The 20764-nt window shown below is 37.1% G+C and overlaps 1 protein-coding gene across 2 annotated transcripts; it reads right to left on the reverse strand.

The window, feature by feature from the left end:
* Positions 1-2129: 2129 nt before the first annotated feature.
* LOC102123413 (alcohol dehydrogenase 1A) lies at positions 2130-20030 on the reverse strand. Of its 2 annotated transcripts, none has more exons than XM_065545264.2 (9): positions 19942-20030; positions 14155-14256; positions 13419-13557; positions 11238-11325; positions 10921-11140; positions 8836-9096; positions 6406-6541; positions 5680-5818; positions 2130-2408 (listed from the first exon to the last, which is right to left on the reverse strand). In XM_065545264.2, exons 1-9 carry the CDS (start codon positions 19957-19959, stop codon positions 2384-2386), a joined length of 1128 nt encoding a protein of 375 aa, XP_065401336.1. In that variant the 5' UTR covers positions 19960-20030; the 3' UTR covers positions 2130-2383. The 2 variants fall into 2 exon arrangements, with proteins under 2 accessions (XP_065401336.1, XP_073896306.1); XM_074040205.1 differs by lacking the exon at positions 19942-20030 and adding an exon at positions 17955-18466.
* Positions 20031-20764: the final 734 nt, after the last annotated feature.

Consider the following 20764-nt stretch of genomic DNA (forward strand, 5'->3'; position numbering starts at 1 on the left):
GTCAAAGAATCAAAGCAATATATTCTCACAACCATGCACATTTTCTCCCTGTCTTCCTCATTCCTGTGTCTGTCAGTCTCATAATCCTGTTTCAGCACCTATGAAGGCACTTCTGTGCAATACTTGATTACAGACCTAGCCAATAATTTCTACACTGGAATATATATATATATATAAAATCACTTAACTATATGAACCACTTGTCCCATAGTAATTTTTTTTTCATAGTGCATGATGCAGAAGGCTCCCACATGCCACTCCCATCCCATGGGGGACTGTGCCACTCTATGACAACACTGGCAGAGCGCACCTAATGGCTCCCACTCTACCTGCTCCCCGAACCTGGAAGGAAGGAGGGTGGGAGCTGGATGTCACCTTCTGTGTCACTAGCAGGATTTGATGACCCTGCTGTGAGATGGGTATGTAGAAATCCATTTTCTGTTTCTGGATCTCACACCATCAGCATAAGTGTAAAAGTCGCAGAGCACCCAGCAACAGGTAGTGTCCCATGATGATGTTATCTTAGGGACATTCTGAAAAGTATCTTGACCCTGAGTAACTCCTTCAGCATTTTCTTTTCTTCTTTTCTTTTCCTTTTTTTTTTTTTATGACAGAGTTTTGCTCTTGTCGCCTACGCTGGAATGCAGTGGCACGATTTCTTCTCACTGCAACCTCCGCCTCCCGGGCTCCAGCGATTCTCCTGCCTCAGCCTCAGGAGTAGCTGGGATTACAGCCACCCGCCACCATGCCTGGCTAATTTTTGCATTTTTAGGAGAGATGGGGTTTCACTATGTTGACCAGGCTGGTCTCGAACTCCTGACCTAAAGTCATCAACCGTCTTGGCCTCCCAAAGTGTTGGGATTACAGGGACGCCACGCCCCCCAACCTTTAGCATTTTTGACAAAAAAATCAAGTTACTCACATTACATGGCCCTTCTTAGTTGGCAAAGCTCTTTCATTAACATCATCCCATTTAATCTTGGTTAAGCTGTAATAGGTAGGTTGAGTAATTTTTTCAAAACAAAGGATGAATAAGCTCAGAGAGCCTGAGGGACTCACTGAAGATCACACAGTAAATGATAAACTATTTTACTTTATGTCTAAGGTCTTTCATAATATGAAATAGAATGTAGATATTGCAACAATAGCATTTTTGGAGACAGCTACCTCCTTTACCAGGAATAATCTTTGCATGCCACATTTACAGATAAAGCTTAAAATGCAAATCCTTCCCCTGAGAGTGGGAAAACATTAACGAATGCGCACCACAGGTCCTTACATATTCAGAATATTAAACGAATGCTAGGATTATAGAATTGATTTTAAGACATGGTAATTAATAGAAAAGTTATAGACTGAAAACAATTTTGCAAAAATAGACGTTTGTATATGTGTATATATGTATGTGTGTGTATATATCGACTAGGGAAAAATATTGCTTAAGGTGTTTGTGCCATTTCTCAGTTATCAACTTTTTTTCTGCATTCACAGCATTTGCCACCCCATATCTACACTTAAAGCCACCATATAGCTTTTAATTATTTTATATGCATTTTCAGTCATCATCTAAATAATCATGTATAGCCATAGACTAATACAATTTAGTCAATGAAGCACTTTCATGAGCAAAAAATACAGATTTTTTGAACATGATTCTGGAAATAGTTCATTTTTTACAATTGGTAATTGAGCCTTTGTCATATGAAGCAAGAAATCTGCTATTATTTTTAAAAATCAATTGTACATCAACCATAAAGAAATGGTATAAAAGCCATAAAAACACTACCCTTTACTGCAGTAAATGTGGGACATTTTATATGAGTTCCCAAGAAATTTCTTGTATTTAGAACTCTTGGACCTTCACTACTTGTAAATGTGAGTCTATCCTTTACCTTACCATAGCTTTTACCCTAGGAATTTGGTACATTTTATTTAAAAAAGGAAAATGCCGACAGTGAAAATTGAGATAGAGGTAGGAGATTTCAAGCACAGTGGCCCAGCAGGTGTGTGTTCAGGGCAAGTGAAGGTTCCCCTCCACTGGGTTCAATGACTAAAGATTATGAAGATACCAAAAATGCAAGAAGTCACAGGAAATATTTTTCCTCAATGGCAAAGATGACACAGTAGAATGGTTGAGAAGAACAGTTTATTGGCTTCAATTCCCCAGCTGATGTTCAACACTTTATTTAGTTCTCACTTGAATTTTAAATTTTTGCTTGAAAAATAATTTCCCATCAATTTCCATTTCTTTGGAAAGCCCCCATGTGTAATTTATTGAATACATCTCTGAAGAGCAGAATTATGATATTTCCCAGCTGTTGCTCCAGATCATGTAGGGTAGAGGAGGCTGAAGACTGCTACAAGGGAAGGCATCTCTATTGTTTCAAAAGGTCAGGATGGTACGGATACTGCAATAGGAAAGAAGAGACATTGTGTTAACATTTAGACAACCCACATGCTTCCATGTGAGAGTCCAAGGAGCATCTGAGTTGTCTTAGTGAAAATCTGTCTGTGATCCCAGCTACCCTATTTCCGTCCCCATACATTTGGTTCAAGTCAAAGGAAGTTCATCTTTTTTGGTGTTCTCTTTCTTTTTATTTTTTATTTTTATTTTTTTCTCCAATCTTAATCTCACTCACAACATTCTGAATATGCCTGTCATTTAGACTTCAATACTACATTAGCATCTTCAAAAAATCATTTTTGCATGCCCACATCCCTAGTATAATAAGGAATATAAAACAACACTAGATAATAACTTGCAGTTAGTTCTTACTATTTGTCACATTCTTTGCACATTTTCTTAAACTTCAACCTAAACATCAACACTAGGAGGTAGGTTTCCATATTATTTCTGTTTTAGAGATTATAAAAACTGAGACGTAGAAAGATATGTAACTTGCTCTGGTAGCACATCTTGTATGGAGTGTTGGGATTCAAACCCAAATACAAATTTGCAAAAATCATAAGATGATGGATAACTTGCCTGAAAGAACTGATAATTTAACAAAGACCATAATGTAAATTTAAAAGACCTTTGATACAGAGATGTTTAAGGATTCTTAGAAGTAGAGAATGAAGTCGATTTGTATTAATTCTAAGATTCTTCATTCTTGTGAAGATTACAAATGGAACATTTACACTAGAACTAATGCTTCTTCTATAAACCAACTTCTCACGAGTAAATATTTTTAGAAAATGATGGTCTTTGTGACTCTTTAATAACTTTAATTTTTAACATATATATGTATATGCATGTGCATATATGAGAAAACTATATGCACATAATTCAGAGAATGCAAGACAGCAGGAAGAAGAAAGTAAAAGTAATCCATAATCCCCCAACCTAGAAATAATTCTCAATATTTTCCTGAATTTCTATGAACTTTTTCTAGAAATATGTGCATGTTTTACTGTTTTTGATGAAAATTTGAGACATTGCATATACAATATATACAATTTATATTCTTCATTAAATGAGCCTGAGATTACATCATGAGAATTTCCCAATGAAGTCATTTCTTTTTGGTGGTTTCATTCATTTCTAATAGATGACTGGAATTTATGAATTTATTTTCCTTGTGTTGAACTTTAGAATATTTCTAAAGTTCTAACGAGTACACATATATGTATGTTTGAATAGTTGATTATTTCTGTAGAATAGATTTCTAGAAATGGAATTGTTTCTTAATCCAGTCTGTCACTGATGGACATTTGGGTTGATTCCAAGTCTTTGCTATTGTGAATAGTGCCGCAATAAACATATATGTGCATGTGTCTTTATAGCAGCATGATTTATAATCCTTTGGGTATATACCCAGTAATGGGATGGCTGGGTCATATGGTACATCTAGTTCTAGATCCTTGAGGAATCGCCATACTGTTTTCCATAATGGTTGAACTAGTTTACAATCCCACCAACAGTGTAAAAGTGTTCCTATTTCTCCACATCCTCTCCAGCACCTGTTGTTTCCTGACTTTTTAATGATCGCCATTCTAATGGGTGCTGACGAGTTGATGGGTGTAGGACAGCAACATGGCACAAGTATACGTATGTAACAAACCTGCACGTTATGCACATGTACCCTAGAACTTAAAGTATAATAATAAATAAATAAATAAATAAATAAATAAATAAAAGAAAAAAAAAAAGAAATGGAATTGTTGGGGCAAATGATTCAGTTATTTTTTAAAGAGTTTCTGATACATATTACCAAATTGCTTTTCCAGAAGTATGTATCAATTACTACTGAAAGTACATGAAAGTGCCCAACTCACCTTATTCTTTCCAATACTCAATATTACAATTTTAAATCTTTGCTTATTGATAAGATTAATTATATTTACATATGCATATTACTACATGACATTCTCATAAAATGAATTTAGGCATGCCTCATGACTTCTTATGTTGCTCAACACTGTCCTCTGGTTTTGTTCATCTCTATATTTACCATCATCTTTTCAATCTTATGATGATGATCCCAATGATGATGTCAATGGTAATAATAATGACAATGATAACTAACCTTTGATGACTACTGTTTTCCATATGTACACGCACTCTTGAGGGGCAGTAGAAAGTGAATAGATTTGCTAATAACAAGACCTACTTTTGAATCCTGGCTCTCCTTCTTACCACTTGATGATTTTGGCAAAGTCATGTCTTCTCCGTGTCTCAGTTTCTCTTCTCTAAGATAGTGAGATAGAGACTGACACTGAGCATCGTTTGGGAATCACATGAGATAATGCAGGTAAGATACTTAGTAGAACAGCTGGTGCTCTGTGAGTGCTAGTTTCTTTCCTTCCTCAAGAATGTTGTCATTTAAAGTATCTAGTATAATGATTGTGTGAATGCCAAAGAAATACTATTTAAAGTTGAAAATCTCATGAAAATAAGTGTGGGATAGCAGAAAAATCTCAGACTCTGGACTAGAAGACAAAGGTTAGATATAACTGCCTGTTTCCAGTTGTGCCTCATGTAAATGCAGGTGACAAAATGCATTTTATTAGCTGGTTGTAACTGTTAAATGTTCGAGATAGGAAATAGAATTGGCTTATTCTTCTAAGCTTCGGAGAAAATGTACGACAAACATTTAAAATAGTGCTTAGTACTCTTCTCTTTTATGATAACTTATATTGGTAAAAAAGTTTTCTTAAACTACAAAAGAAAAAGAGAAAAACTAGTATTATCTACCTAGAAAACAATCCCAATGTACTTCCACCTACTCCTGCAATGAAAATGTTGAGGATGTCCTGAAAATTATTTAAATATGCAGACACTTAGTGTCAGCTTTATATAGGTAGAAGGATGAGGATTCAAAGTCACCATGTTATAATTATGGTTGTTTAAATAGACTTGCTTTTTTGTGGTTTTTTTTTGTTTTTTGTTTTTTTTTGGCAAATGTGAGTGTTCTCTTTTAAGGAAGGCTGAGTGGCTCAGATCATTCAGATTTGCAGTAATCAACATAATTTGACTTCAGCAGAATAGGAAATGCAAAGCAACTGGTTTTAGCTTTCACAGTATGATCCTACAAGCGCTGCATGCAAAGACTAAACAGGTAATGGAAAACCAAGAGACTCTATTTTTTCTCATCCTTCCACCTTTTTCATTCTCTGCTAGACAATCCCCTGTGGTAGAAAAAAAAAAGCAAAACAGAAAACTAACTTAAACTCTACCTTTTCCCAGAGCGAAGCAGGTCAAAGCCTTCATTTATTTTTTCAAAAGGTAAAACATGGGTTATTAAAGCATCCAGTGAAAACTTCTTAGCCATAAAATCAGCCACAAGTTTTGGGATATCTTCTTTACTCTTAAAGCCTGAAAAGAAGACAGTATCATTGTTGGATTTGACCAGGGTCAGTAGAAGAATTGAAGAGATTTTCCAAATAAATGAAAATTTAGAAAAGGTGCTTCATTCCAGACTGCTATAACTGAGGATAAGAAGAGATAGAGTACTTCAATATGCTTTTACGGTGCCTTGACTTAAAAAAAAACAAACACACAGATAAACAAAGTTTCTTAGTTCTTTTGTCTCTCACATAGAAATAATAGTATAGATATTTGTGCCCAAAGTAGAGGAGCAAATTTATCAGTTGTCTAAATTTGGGCATAGATATGAAATATTGTTGTAGATTTCCATGTTCTACTAAAAATGTCCATGCCTTACACAGTCACAAGTACAAAAACAGATGGAGATGAAAGATCCTGGGTTATGGTGACAACAGAAGAGTTTATATTGGGACCTTCTGTCTGCATTAGTTCCATATCTAGTTGATTTGGAGACTGTAGATAGAAAAGGAATTTTAATTATTTTTGATTTGTTTTCAAAACCTTGACTTGTCAGTTGTAGAAGTGGAGATATATTGATGTTAATGAGAATTTGGCACTTGAGCCCAACTACATACCACCATAAACAGCCCCCTTCCAGGTGCGTCCAGTCAGTAGCAGCATAGGGTTTATTGAGAGGTTCTGGGAATCAGGAGGTACCCCTACGATGACGCTTGTGCCACATGCCTCATGACAACATAACAGGGAAGCCATCTGGAATAAAGTGAATATTTGGCATCTTTAACGTGGAGTTGCATAGTTCCTACTCATAATGCAGAATATCATGTAATAGGCTTAGCTGGACTGTGAGTGTGTAGAGGAAAGAGATTATGTCGTTTGCTCCTTCATTCCCCTTTTTTGCATACGATAGTGCTGTGGATTTAGGAAATGCCCAGAAAGTGTTTTTTTTTTAATGAAAGAATGGATGAATAAATTGGAGTGCACTTAATTCTTCCTAAAAAAGGAATAAGGAGGCAGACATCATTATAAACATACATAAAGCGTAAAATTTCATCATCACGTAATTCTCAGGTGATCTGTGAGTTAGTTAATTCATTTTTCATTGATATATTACATAGGTATTTTGAGGCCAGTACTTTCAACCAGATATATTGATTGTGAATAAGATAAATGATTATATCACTGAAATTTGTCTTTTGTCCACTGATGGTCTCCCTCTCAAGTGGGTTCCTACTCTACTGTCCATTTCTCAAATGGACATGTTTTAAATGTTCTTTTATTATCTCCCCAAATACATATTGGTTTTACATTAAAATATACTGATTATTTGGAAACCTCAAGAGACATTTCAGAAAATGTTTTCCAGTCAGCTTTTGGAACACGTTCTATAGTTAGAAAATGGTTTAGGATCCCTGTAGTATATAATGATTAGTTCTTTGATTTTGGATTCTGACCTTTGGAAGACCACACATCCTCAGAACATGTGGCTGTCAGACATTTGGTATCTTGAGATAAGGTACACTCGAGTTCCACATGAGAAAATGGATGAAAATATAGAAAAAGAGCCTAAGGAGAAAAGCTGTAGCCCTGGAAAATGTTGAATTCTTTTGACATTTTATTCCTCTGTGGCATCTGTCCCAGGCCAAGGCTGCCGAGAGCTTTGATCTTAGGGTGCCACTCCCTGTTACCCACACTGCTGGACCTTCTAGAAAACCTCAGCAATGGAAATTTGTTGGTTTCTGGAGACTTTTTGAGTAGGATTCTAGAGAATTCTGGGTAGGTGAAATATAGCTAGAGATGTGTTTCCCATTGCAATTGATATTTGTAACTGTTTGGAAGAAATACCACGTAATAAGACAAAGACGACGTAAGCACTGCAAGATTAGAAATAATATTTCATATCAATAAGCCAACTGAGGCTGGGTGTGGTGGCTCATGCCTATACTCTCAGCACCTTTGGAGGCTGAGGTAGGAGAATTGCTTGAGTCCAGGGGATGGAGGCTACAGCGAGTTATAATTATGCCACTGCATTTCAGCCTAGGTGACAGAGTGAGACCCTGTCTCAAAAAAAAAAAAAAAAAAAAAAAAAAAAAGACAGCTGATATTTATTGGGAGCTTACCATATGACAGGCAGCACTGCGCTAAGTATATCACATGCGTTGTCTCATATAATCTATAAGCAATGCTATGAGATGCATAGCTTTTAAATTCTAGGGGATGGTAAAGTCAATGGACTTTTCTTTTTTTTTTTTCTTTTTTCTTTCCTTTTTTTTTTTTGAGACGGAGTTTCACTATGTCATCCAGGCTGGAGTGCAATGGCGCGATCTTGGCTCACTGCAACCTCCGCCTCATGGGTTCAAGTGATTGTCTTGCCTCAGCCTCCGGAGTAGCTGAGATTGCAGGTATGTGCTACACCACCATACCTGGCTAATTTTTGTATTTTTAGTAGAGACTGTTGACTTTTCAAAGTATTCAGTCCAACTAGTATTGGGTACTAGCTATGTGCCAGGCACTGTCCCGTTTATGTGATAAAATACAGTGATGTCTCAAAGCAGTCAATTTCCTTAGGGCATATTGTTGTTAATAAAACAGCAGTTGGCCTAAAATTGCTCATTTCTTTTGGCCAAATACTAACATGTTAAAAATTTGGAATTTATTAAGAACATATGCAAAATTATTGAGCCTTTTTTTTAAGAATGTGGGAGAAAAATAAAACATTTCAATTTGAGAACAGAATTTGTATTATTTATGTTTACTTGAACTTACAGTTTTTAACTAAAAATTAATAAAGTAAATCTGTAATTGCTCAGTTAAGAAAAACAAGCCCTTTTCTTTTCCTCTAGAGGAAATATGACTTGAGACAGGTTTGCATAGTTGATGGAAGAAAAGATTTCCCATAACAAAAATTAAACAATCAGGTAATAGATGATGGGAAATTTCCATTCATCATTAAAAATATCCTTTATACATAGAACATATATTTTGCTGCCTAAATGCATCTTCCAGGTTGCAGAGGCAGAAATCTCAGGGCATGTCATGGTACATACCATGGTATCAAGCCGACCGATGACTTCAAACGAAAAATCCACACCTCCATCAGTCATTTCCTTTAGCACCTCCTGGATGGGTTTCTTGTAGTCTTGAGGGTTGATGCATTCAGTGGCACCCAACTCTTTGGCCTTTGCAAATTTGTCCTTGTTGATGTCCACCGCAATGATTCTGGCTGCTCCAGCTGCTTTACAGCCCATAACAGCAGATAGGCCGACCCCTCCCAGGCCAAACACAGCACAGGTAGAGCCTGGGGTGACCTATGTTTTCAGAAAATGCAAAAATGGATTAAGTAATGATTGTTAGAAAGTGCCTAAGCTTTATAAAGTGCCATGCCTACGTGTTTATCAAGAGCTACTCAGACTCTTCTGTCCAACCTTTTATCAAAATCTCTTCTGACTTCGGTTGCTTTATTTTTAAATTCAAGGGGATGAACTAGTTGAGTGGTTGTCAAACTGATGCATATTAGATTCTTCTGGGGAGCTTTACAAACTATCCCACTGTTCAGGTCACAGCTCATGTCAATTAAATGAGAATCTCTGCAGGTGGAACTCACTCCCCAGGTGACTCCAATGGGAAAGTCAGGCTAGGAACCAGGGGACTGGATGATCTTTGAGATCCAGATGGCAGTGATTACAGTCTTGAAGGGACTCTCGATTGCTGAAATCCCATGATAGTCAGCTTCAATATCTCATACATACACCAAGGCAATATTTGGAAAATAAAATAAGTGGAAAATTCTACTCCAGGAGACTGAAAAATATTCCACTTAAACCCTCTGTAATTAACGCCTTGGTTCATTTATGTTCAGTAGTTGTGACAAGTATATCCCTGCTTTAAAAATACACTAGTGAACAACACAGCAATGAAACATTTGTCTATATGTCAATAATAAATACAATCTACTGTTATGAGTAGCCTCATCTTCTGTCTTGGGTAGGCTCACTTTGACCACCTGCTAGCACGGATGAGGCAACTGAACAAGATACTAAGTGCTAAAGTCAGAAATTTGGAAAAGATGCCTTCTGAATTTTTTTTTTTGGTTGGCTAGTGGTTATTTATTAAACCTAGTCTCCCACAGTCAGTCTTCATTGTGGGTGACATGCTTTCCTGTCCCAAGTAATCTCATCCTTATATTCCCTTAAGGGTGTCTATTCACTCATTCATTCACCAAGTGTTATTCATACTATGGGGACAACACCATTTTCTACCTTACTTAGAAAAATATAAGACTCGTGACTGTGATTTTAAAACACTAATAATTATGTATTGCGAGCTAAGATTCAGCAGGAGATTTGAAAAACATATTTTAATCTCAGCTCTCATATTAAAAAGATATTTTAGTCTCAGCACTGAGACTGTGGTCAAATATCTTTATAACTCTGGACCTTGCTTTCATAAAATAAAGCATACTACTAGATTTTCAGCCTACTCAGACGAGGAGCCTTTAAAGAATTTTCGCTTGAAATTTACCACTTCTGAAATATATGTGTGTGTTCATGGCAGGGGAGTTCGTTTTAGCAGTGAAATCCCATAATGAGTGAATTACGCATCACTGAAGCTTCATTACTTTCCGTCTAAGAATCCACAGAGTGGGTGAGCCTTGGTGTGGAAGTGCATCAGGTGAGGTTTTGGACTCTACTGTTGCTCCTAATTCTGGGAGTAGAGGATCCGCAGACTAGATGCTCCTCAAGGACAAACACTTCATTTCATTTACTTTTGCTATCTCAGAACTTAGCAGAAACTCTAGTGCCTGAGGCATGTATAGGTGCTCTCCAATTGTTGAATGAATTACTAAATGAGTTCTCAGGCCTAATATTTCATGATCTCATAAAGAGCAAATACAGAAGAGTAATTATTGAAAATGAAATCTTTACATTTTCTTAACTCTCAACAACTTTTTAATCTGATAAACACATGAAATTTCTAGCATGTGCTCTCAATTCTTTCTGAATTGTGTTTCTATTCTTAGCCAACATTCAAAATCTACAAAAATATTCTTTTGATTCTTGGGAGAAATTGCTTCCATTTGGGTTCCTGACAGTCTGCATGTAACTGTTTTTATCACCTGTTGTCATTCTTACCTTGGCAACTTTGACTGCAGATCCATAACCAGTTGAAAATCCACAGCCAATGAGACAGACTTTCTCCATGGGTGAGGCTGCGTCAATTTTGGCTACTGCATTCTCATCCACCACCGTGTATTGGGAGAAGGTGCTGACACCGAGGAAGTGGTGGATGGGCTTCCCCCTGCAGGTGAACCTGCTGGTGCCATCCTGCAGGGTCCCCCGAGGATTGCTCACACTGGGCAGTGCAATACACAGACACACAAAGACATGAGACAGGAGCATAACTAATGTGCAAACTCAATGTCTGTGCAGGGAGAGCATCAGAAACCTACTCGTTTTTCAAGCAGTAGTTCCTTTCCGGGGTTTTACAAATTCTGCATTTTCCACACTGAGGAAGAGCGAGTGGGATGACTTTATCACCTGGAGAGAGATAAAACAAATTATTTTACAATTTCTATCCAGTATTAATAGAGCATAAACTTAAAGCTCACATGTCTTTGAAATATTAGAAGCATGTGTCTTTAAAAGTCTCCAAGAAATACAGTTCAATGACAACTACGTCATTTGTCACTGCCTGCCACAGCCTTGTTTCCAGTTTGGGTTTATAAGTGCCTGAAGATTCCTAGAGAGGAAATGCAAATATGGGAAAACATGGATTAGAAAAATTGCTTCCACTGTATTAATAGTTACTTTTATGTAGTGTATCAATTTCTCCTGGAGGCTTTACAAATGTTTAATTTAATCCTTAACTATTTAAATCTTAATGTAAGTATAAATATAAATTTTAGTTGAAAGTAGGGTATAATAGTGCCACTAGATGTTGATAAGACCTGTTTTTTGTTATAGTTTGATTTACAATAAAAATGAGAATTTTGAACTACTTCTTTTCTTTTCAAAGTGACTAGATTTATCTTTATTATGAAATGAATGCTTTTAAAATGATCTTAGTTCTTTTTTTGAGGAAAACTATCAAAAATGGGACAAAGAACAATTCCAGAAATTCCTCTGGAAATTTCAACCCTCCACAATAAGTTAGGTACTTTTAGGATAAGAACTGACTTTGAAATGTTTTTAGCTGGTAATTTGTGAATTACCTACTTTTCCTGTTATAGTGGAGTGAGCACAGGTAAAAAGTAAGGGTGTCATTTTGTTATTAACTTATTACTAACTAATTAGTGATTACTAGTATTATTTAGTAGTTATTTTTAGTAGTAATTTAGCAGTTATTAGTTATTATTTAGTAGTTATTAATTTATTACTACTAAAGGAATTAGTAGGAGCTGAAACCCAAATTGGACAGTTCATTTTATTTTTCTGTTCACAGTTCAAATAAGTATTTGGTGAAGTGGCAGGTCCAATCTAGTGCCTAAAGTGATTTTCTAGACTGTAATCCCAGCACTTTGGGAGACTGAGGCGGGCAGATCACGAAGTCAGGAGATTGAGACCATCCTGGCTAATATGGTGAAACCCCGTCTCTACTAAAAATACAAAAAATTAGCTAGGCGTGGTGGTGGGCGCCTGTGGTCCCAGCTACTCGGTAGGCCGAGGCAGGAGAATGGCGGGAACCTGGGAGGTGGAAGTTGCAGTGAGCTGAGATTGCACCACTGTACTCTAGCCTGGGTGACAGAGTGAGACTCCGTCTCAAAATAAACAAAACAAAATAAAATAAAATAAAATAAAATAAAATAAAATAAAATAAAATGAAAGTGATTTTTTAGAATTAAACATAATTTTTATTTTTAATTACTTATGCTACCTATTCCACAAGACCAAGAAAAATAGTTGCCCCATAACATTTTGTAGGTAAAATTTATGTGAAAATGATGGTATGGAAATGTCCTAGTTATTCTCCCTTTATAATTAGTAATCTGTAACCAGTCACATTGAAGCATGGCTGAAGATAATAAGGCAGACATTGTTGATGGTGGATGGCTCCTTCTATGTTTCTTTCATTTCCTTTCACCTAGTCAGTTTCATTGATTCCATGCTCAGGAAAGAGACCATGTTGGAAGAGGAGATTGGTGACATGGCTGCATAGGTCACCTAAGAAAAGGTCATGTTTATTCAGTTGTAGCCGTGTAGCCTCCACCTTGTGAACTCAGCACAGAACAGTTTCCATACTTATATTTTTTTCCCTCCTCCCATTTCTAGTTGTCTGGGCCCTGATAGAAGAAGACCGTGTTCAGCAACACTAACATGAAGTTATTAGATTATGAATGCCACACTGGTAGGCACTGTGTCCCTTTTGATCCTCACATATCTCCAGGCTCCAACCTGGTGCCTGGCATCTAGCAGATGCTCAGTACATAATGGTTGATGGGTAGAATACATGCCTGCCTGAAGACATACATGCTTGAGTCAGGCAGGCAGAGAGGGAAAGAGGAAACCCCTGAAGTCCTGGCTGCGCGGTGACCTTCTGCAAGCGCTTTGGTCCCTCATTGCTGGTTTCCTCATCCAGGCTGGGAAATCTTAGGTTGGTGAATGAGCATGTTTCCTGAGTGTGAATCCTGTACCTGGTTCGACTGTAGTCACCCCTTCTCCAACACTCTCCACAATGCCGGCTGCCTCATGGCCTAAAATCACAGGAAGTGGGGTCACCATGGTACCACTAACCACGTGGTCATCTGTGCCACAGATTCCTACAGTCACCATCTACAGAATAAAGAGAAGATGTTCAGATTCAGAAAAGATTGTAACTAGATAAATTTAAGATACCCAGATTCCTGAAATTGTGCTTCTAAAATGTATTCAGGGTTTTGCTATACTCCCTACTATTCCTAAATATGAAAGATTCGGTTTATCCTCAAGATTAATCAGTCTAAAACCCTTCTCTACCTTCCCTTCTTGAATTAAACAATTTAGAAGAATCTGTGAAGTAACTGATTCTGAAATATTTAAGTCTTATACAAGAATGCACGCTTTAAAAAACAAGTAGAAATAGCAAAGTAGCACATGGAAAACATCTAATGTTAATTGATTTTGAAGTCTTGATATGTATCCTTTGGAATTTTTTTCTGTACAAGCATATAAATTCTTTTGTATTTTACCGGAATTATACTGTATGTACTCTTTGATCACTTATTAAACATTTAAAATTTACATTTATACCTTTCCTTGACAACAAATGTAATTGTATTTTCTGGATGATCATAGAAGATATGCCTCTTAGTGGATTTTTTGATGTTTCCATTTTAATATTCTCTGAGTTTTTTAAATGTAAAATGAAATACAAATGGCAAAATACTTCACCTTAATGCGAACTTCATAAGCCTTAGGAGGTGCAACCTCCACATCCTCAATGGAAAAGGGTTTCATTACCTCCCATAGCACAGCTGCTTTGCATTTGATTACCTAGAAAATCAAACAGAGAGATGGTACCAGTGTTTTCCCACTCTTGAAGTTAGAAATTGTGTCTTTTCATCTTTGTACATGTAGTATTGGGTCCCATGTCTGGTACCTAACAAGAGCTCTATGGAAATGAAGTACTCTGGTTTATAAAGAGAATAAAAGTATCTTTTTGAAAAACAATAACGTAAGGGAAGATAAACAAAGTATAATAAGACATTGAGAAAAATGGAATATATTTATTTAGGCCATTCTTGTGCTGTTGTATTTTTCTCTGAAGGTGTTTATTCCTGATATTTCCTAATGCTGTCCTGAAAATGCTTGTTTACCCACAACTGTTGGCTGACACATGAAGTTAGAAATCACCTTTATTTTGCTGACAGAGTCAGTTTCTGTCCACACAAAATAAACTGCTTTCTTGCTCAATTTTCTGCTTAGGCCAAAAGGATCTGACTATAAGAACAGTTATACGGGTTTACCTTCCTGCGTACGATGATGTTTCTTTCTCTCCCTATTTGCTTATTGTCCTCTTTTAATTTTCTCTCTCCACCACTTCTGTGTGCTACTTGTTTCCTACTCATTTGAAACTTATCTTTGGCAGCCTGTTTTGTAACCTAATTTATGTGTAGAGACTCTTTCCAGCTTAGATTTGAGCCAAATATTATAGAGATTAGATTTGGTGGTATGTGCGTGTGTGCGCGCACGTATGTGTGTATAGACTCAGACCCACACATGTATATTTTAAAACTGGAGAAACAGTTTGTTTGAATTTCTGTCTAGCAGAGCTTATCTATAGATGTTCTTAAAAAGAAAGTTCAGCATATATTTCTAGTGCTTGGAAGTGTACTGTAAAAACCATCTTCATTGTGGTAAAGCATGTATAGTTTGCAGAGCCCTTTCTAGAAAGAATCAACATAATTGCAAATATAATTAAAAAAGTCAATTGAGATTTATTTTTCTGCCAATTCATTTTCATTATTTATTTGTCAAATTTTTCAACTTTAGAATGTTCAACATGGTTATTGCCAAAATAAATATCAGAATACTTAGACAGAAGGTACTAATAGTAGGAAGTTTCTTATTATTAGGTGCTTATGATGTGACAGGCACATTGTGGCCTGTGCTGGGTAAATTAGATGCATTATTTTTATTTTTATTTTAAAATTTATTCATTGATTGATTTTTAATTTCAATAGGTTTTGGTTACATGGATAAGTTCTTTAGCGGTGATTTCCGAGATTTTGCACCCCTTACCCGAGCAGTGTAGACTGAACCCAATATGTAATCTTTTATCGCTCATTCCCCCTACTGCCATTTTCCCTCAGTCCCCAAAGTTCCTTATATCATTCTTATCCTTTATGTCCTCACAGTTTAGCTACCACTTTTAAGTGAGAACATTGGATATTTGGTGTTCCATTCCTGAGTTACTTCACTTAGAATAACGGCCTCCAGCTCCATCCAAGTTGCTGCAAAGGCCGTTATTTCGTCTGTTTTACAGCTGAGTAGTATTCCGTGGTGTACATGTACCACATTTTGTTTATCCACTTGTTAGTTGATGGGCATTTAGGTTGATTCCATATTTTTGCATTTGCAAATTGTGCTGCTATAAACAATGAGCATTATTTTTAAACCTGACAAGGCTGCTACCAGGACAGTACTATTGAATTATTGGCTTATTTTACAGCCGAAATAATTGAGAATCAATTGACTCAGTGATTGAATAATTTTTCCGAGGTCTGAAAGCTGGCTGTATAGAGAATAACAATTAATCTAGCCTCACATTTTCAGTACTCTGTGATGTTAAAAAGTTAGCAAAAAGTTAAATAGCAATAATAATGATAGTGGCTAATATTTATTTAAATATTAATATTTAATAGTGGCTAATATTTAATCATGTACCAGATATGATTCTAAGTGCTTTACAGTATTCATTTAATTCTCAAAACTACTTCATGAAAGAGATGTTAGTATTGTCACCATTTAGCATTTGAGGGAAACAAAATGCAGGATGGGTAAACACAAATGAAATGCTGTCAAAAAGCTAAGCTATTGATGTTGCACCCAAGAGGGGAGGATTGTCTATTTCATCAGTTATTATTTTCATTAATACAGTTGGTTTATACTTTTGCTCTATGAACTCATTATTTTAAGTTGAGTTTGGTAAATTTGAATTTTCTTTATTTTAGTAATTTTCTATTAGGAATGTAAATATTAATTAGTAATAAATGGAAGTAAAGTGAGGTGGAATAAGAACAGTAACAATGGGCTATTTGTGATTTCCAACCGGTCTTATTGATATGAACCTGTTTGTCACACAACGTAGAGAGAAGCCTCAGAACCTTTAAATTGAATTATCATGGTGAGATATTTTACTGTGTGGTACACTCCTAACACAACAAATGACTGGAAATAGTTGCACAGGTTTATGTAATTAAACAATTAAAAAATATCAATTGATTATATTGAATGACTACATGCACCTGTAAACATATGGAACAAATAAGCGCAAATTTATAGAAGAAAAAGCAAATATCTGTATTCCTAGTGCTAAGTGATTCGAATTGTATTATTATTCAAATTGTATTATTAATTTTCTGTGAAACCACATTAACTTTTAAATGGGGAAGATACTGTTCCAAAGGATTTTTGTGGAAATTCCCTGAATTGTATCATAATGGACCCCTTTTAATTAGAATTTGCATGCTGATGTCTTGCTTAACCTTGATGATTCTAATGCTGTGAGATCAAAGAGCATTTTGTAAGATATTTTATAGTAAGGTTGAAGGATATTTCAATCTTCTGAATCAAATTCCTCTCATCAAACTTCTGTCAGACAACTTTCTTGTGTTCATAAAAATATGAATACAAATAATAACACATTTGAATTATGGTGTCATTATAAAGATAACTTGTGATTAAAGACTTTTCTAACTTTAGATTTACAAATCATTCATGATTAGCTTGGAATAAACTATCATTTTTGCAAATTAATGTAGGAAATAAAGACTTAATAGATACACGTTTTATACATTCCTGTTAAAGATATTTTTTTTTCCATTGCTTAAATACCTTTTTTTCTTTCAGATCAAACTGAAAAGGCAGAATAGCAACTTGATATTTTTGGCTACTCGGGCAACATTTGGCAGTTTTCAAAAAAGGAAACAGAAATGACTGATAAGTACATAAAAGTTTCACTAGAAGTAAAATAAATGCAAATGAAAACAATGAAATACTATGGTTTCCTATTCAAGTCGCTATATATATATATATACACACACACACACATATATATATATGCATTTGTTGTTGTTGTTTGAGACAGGGTATCACTCTGTTGCCCAGGCTGGAGTGCCAGTGGTGTGATCTTGGCTTACTGCAGCCACCATCTCTGGGGCTCAAGTGATCCTCCCACTTTAGCATCCCAAGGAGCAGGGACTACAGGTATACACCACCATGCCCAGGTAATTTTATTCATTTTTTAAATAGAGATGGAGTCTCGCTGTGTTGCACAGGCTAGTCTCAAACTCGTTTTTAAAAATTCTTAGCTTAGGTTCTGGCTTGTGATGTGAGGGGCCATGTGCCCCTAGAGGCATCTACTTGGGTTATGCTCCTGACTTGATTGGATAACTCTGTTTTTCTCTAGATGCCATAACAATGGACATGGGACCGTTTGTTGGAAAAACACAGTTCTCTCAATTGCTTACTGAAGCTCATTCAGGCTGATTGGAGAAGGAAGCCACCTTTCCAGGGCAGTAGGTTGGTTGCAAAAGTGTGCCCAAGGCCAGTTTGCACTGCAGTGGGGGAGCCCTTAGAAAGAATGGGAGTAAAGGAAGGAGGAAGCAACTAGAAAACAACGGAAGGGACTTCAGATGGTGAGGCTTCTATTTAGTACTTATTGCAACTTTAGGCCTTCTGAATGGTAGAGGTGGTTACAGGAGGATATCTGAAACCTTGATTATATAATAAACTTCCTTCTATGACGGTGAGTCATTTCAGAATAGAAATGATGGAATAATTGGAAATCAAGTTGAAGGCTTAAACAAGTCTGCTGGTATCAAACTGTTAGAGCAGCCCCGGAGCTATGGAAATAGAGGCATCTGGATGGAAGTTTGTATCCTGGGTTGGCACAGAGATTCCAGTTGAACAAAAACTCCATGAGGACCATGCCTAGTAGGTTCAGTCAAAGATACTATCCATTAAAGATCTTCTTGCCTATGAACAAAGGAAGAAAGTTACCTGTCCAGATGAAGGAAAATATAAACTCGCGTATAATCTGGCAAAGGCCTAACCCTCATAACCTACACCCTGCACTCTCATTCCAAGAGAGCCTAGGTAAACAGCCAGGGCTGGGTTTTCCTTGAGTGGCTGCCAGATGGGGTTAAAGATCTGCTTCTCACCTTCTAGGCTGTGGCAGTGGGGAGTTAATATAAAAAGAAACCACAAGATTTCAAGGGAAGAGGGACCACACTCATCTTCACAATAAAATGTCATTCTCAACCTAGAGCAGAGGCGCTCAAACATAGTATTAGAGATGCATCCCAAGTAATGTTTCTGGTTAGTGGTTTACATACTGAATTTTGTAAATGCTTTACTTTTAGAAAGATTAAATTACTGTAGATCACAAGGGTAGCTATACAACAAAGTCACTCTCAGATATTTGTATGCCTTATTGAATTTGAAAAGGCAGACTTTCAACTATTAGTACATAAGCAGCTTTTGTTACATGTCGTCATAGCTAAAAGGTTGAATACTGCTCTTCTAGAAAAAGAGGGAGCCCGTGGGCAAAACAAAGCCTAGGCAGAATGCCAGGAAAGAGATGAGATTTGTGGAGGTAAGCACAGTATCCCAAAACTGGGGGAAAAAGGAGCTTAGGAAATCTGATGCAAAGTGAACTAAGCAGGAGGCATGTTCGTGAGACTTTAGGAAGCAGGATTAACTCTCTGCATGTTCAAGTGGACATGCTGGTACTCAGTATTTATATTAGCACAGAGAAGAAGGCAGCAGAACAGTTAGACCACATTAAAGGCCAGTTCTTGTGGGGAGCAGGTTTATCTTTGGAGGTGGACTGGGTACCTCTACCCACAGTTACTCATGGGAAACTCGTTCCAAGGCCACACAGAAACTGTTCTTGTCATCTAGCCAATGCCAGCCAATTGGTCCAATTTCACAGTCTGCGCAGACCAGAAACTTGATGTTTCCCACGTCCTTGGTGAAGCCTACATTCTCAAAAATGAACATGTCCTCAACCAGCCAGTGTTCCTGGAGGAAATTACCATCAGGATTGCTGCCGTCAGATAGAGCTGGCTTCTTTCTCATGGAGGGAAAGCAAACGGTGAGCCGCCGCCAAGAGGTACCTGCCGGGTCCTGCAAGCCGGCGGGAGCTCCGGGAGCCTGAATGGGGCGCCTGCCTTCCACGCGCCCGCGGAGCAGCGGCCCTGGAAGGCGGCGAGGCCCACTGCCCGCGCTGGAAGCCGCCCCAGGGGCGGAGGGCCGGGTGCAAGATATTTAAGAATAGCTTATTTCCACTGCAGTTCAGTATACATTACATATTGAGGTGTATATTGCACATCATATTTCAGTGTATCATTTCTAATTTAGATATTAATTTTAAATTATTCATCAAATACTGTATTCCTTTCTTTGTTATAGTGATGAGAATATATTACCAACAGTAATATATTTTTTGCTTACTTTTCCTGCTGTGCTCATGTTGTTTCTGTCTTCTCTGCAGACCAGGAGACTGGTGAGTCTTTGTGGATTTCTTCTCTGCTTGAGTGCATAAAGCAGATATATTGCACAGACATTTATTTTGTTGCCTGTGTAACATCCAATTCCAATTCCACATGTGACCGATGTCTTTAAGCCACACCCATTGGATTATTCTCAGACTGTCAAAACAAAGAAAAGGGTACTGAACCAGCCATCAAAATATTGACTTCCAAATTCCAGATAAGATTTTGTTTTCATTAGGTTAAATATTAAGTTAAGGTGATAAATTGTAATCACTTTCTCTTTTCCTCACTCTTCCCCCAGCCTCTGGAATTCCTCGTTTCTCTTCTCTCAATGCCACATTGGTCGTTTTGCCTTGTATTTCCTTGGTCTGCACTAAGCTGCAACTCTGAATCCACATGGGGCGGCTAGGAAGGAAGAGGAGTAAGGAAACAGGAAAAACGAAGTAGGGCAGAGAGAGCACCCTGGTTGTCTTTAAAGCAGAGAATCAGACTCCTAATTAGTCACAGCAAAGGGGATCACTGTGCCTGGCAATTCTGCTCCACTCAAAACTAGTAAGTATGGACTGAACCCCTCCCTGTGTCAGGCACTAAGTTGGGTCCAGTGGAGTAGCAGTGATGAATAAGGCATGACCTCTGCCTGTGCCAAGAGACAGTATGGGGCAACGGTGATGGCATGGCTTTTGGGACCAGGCCAACCCTATTCCTTACTTGTTCTGTGTACTTGGACTTATTATTTCACTGAATGTTTTTTTGCCTTAGTTTCCTTATCTGTAAGATGAAGA

This window comes from Macaca fascicularis, chromosome 5, assembly GCF_037993035.2.
Source record: "Macaca fascicularis isolate 582-1 chromosome 5, T2T-MFA8v1.1".
Taxonomy (NCBI): domain Eukaryota; kingdom Metazoa; phylum Chordata; class Mammalia; order Primates; family Cercopithecidae; genus Macaca; species Macaca fascicularis.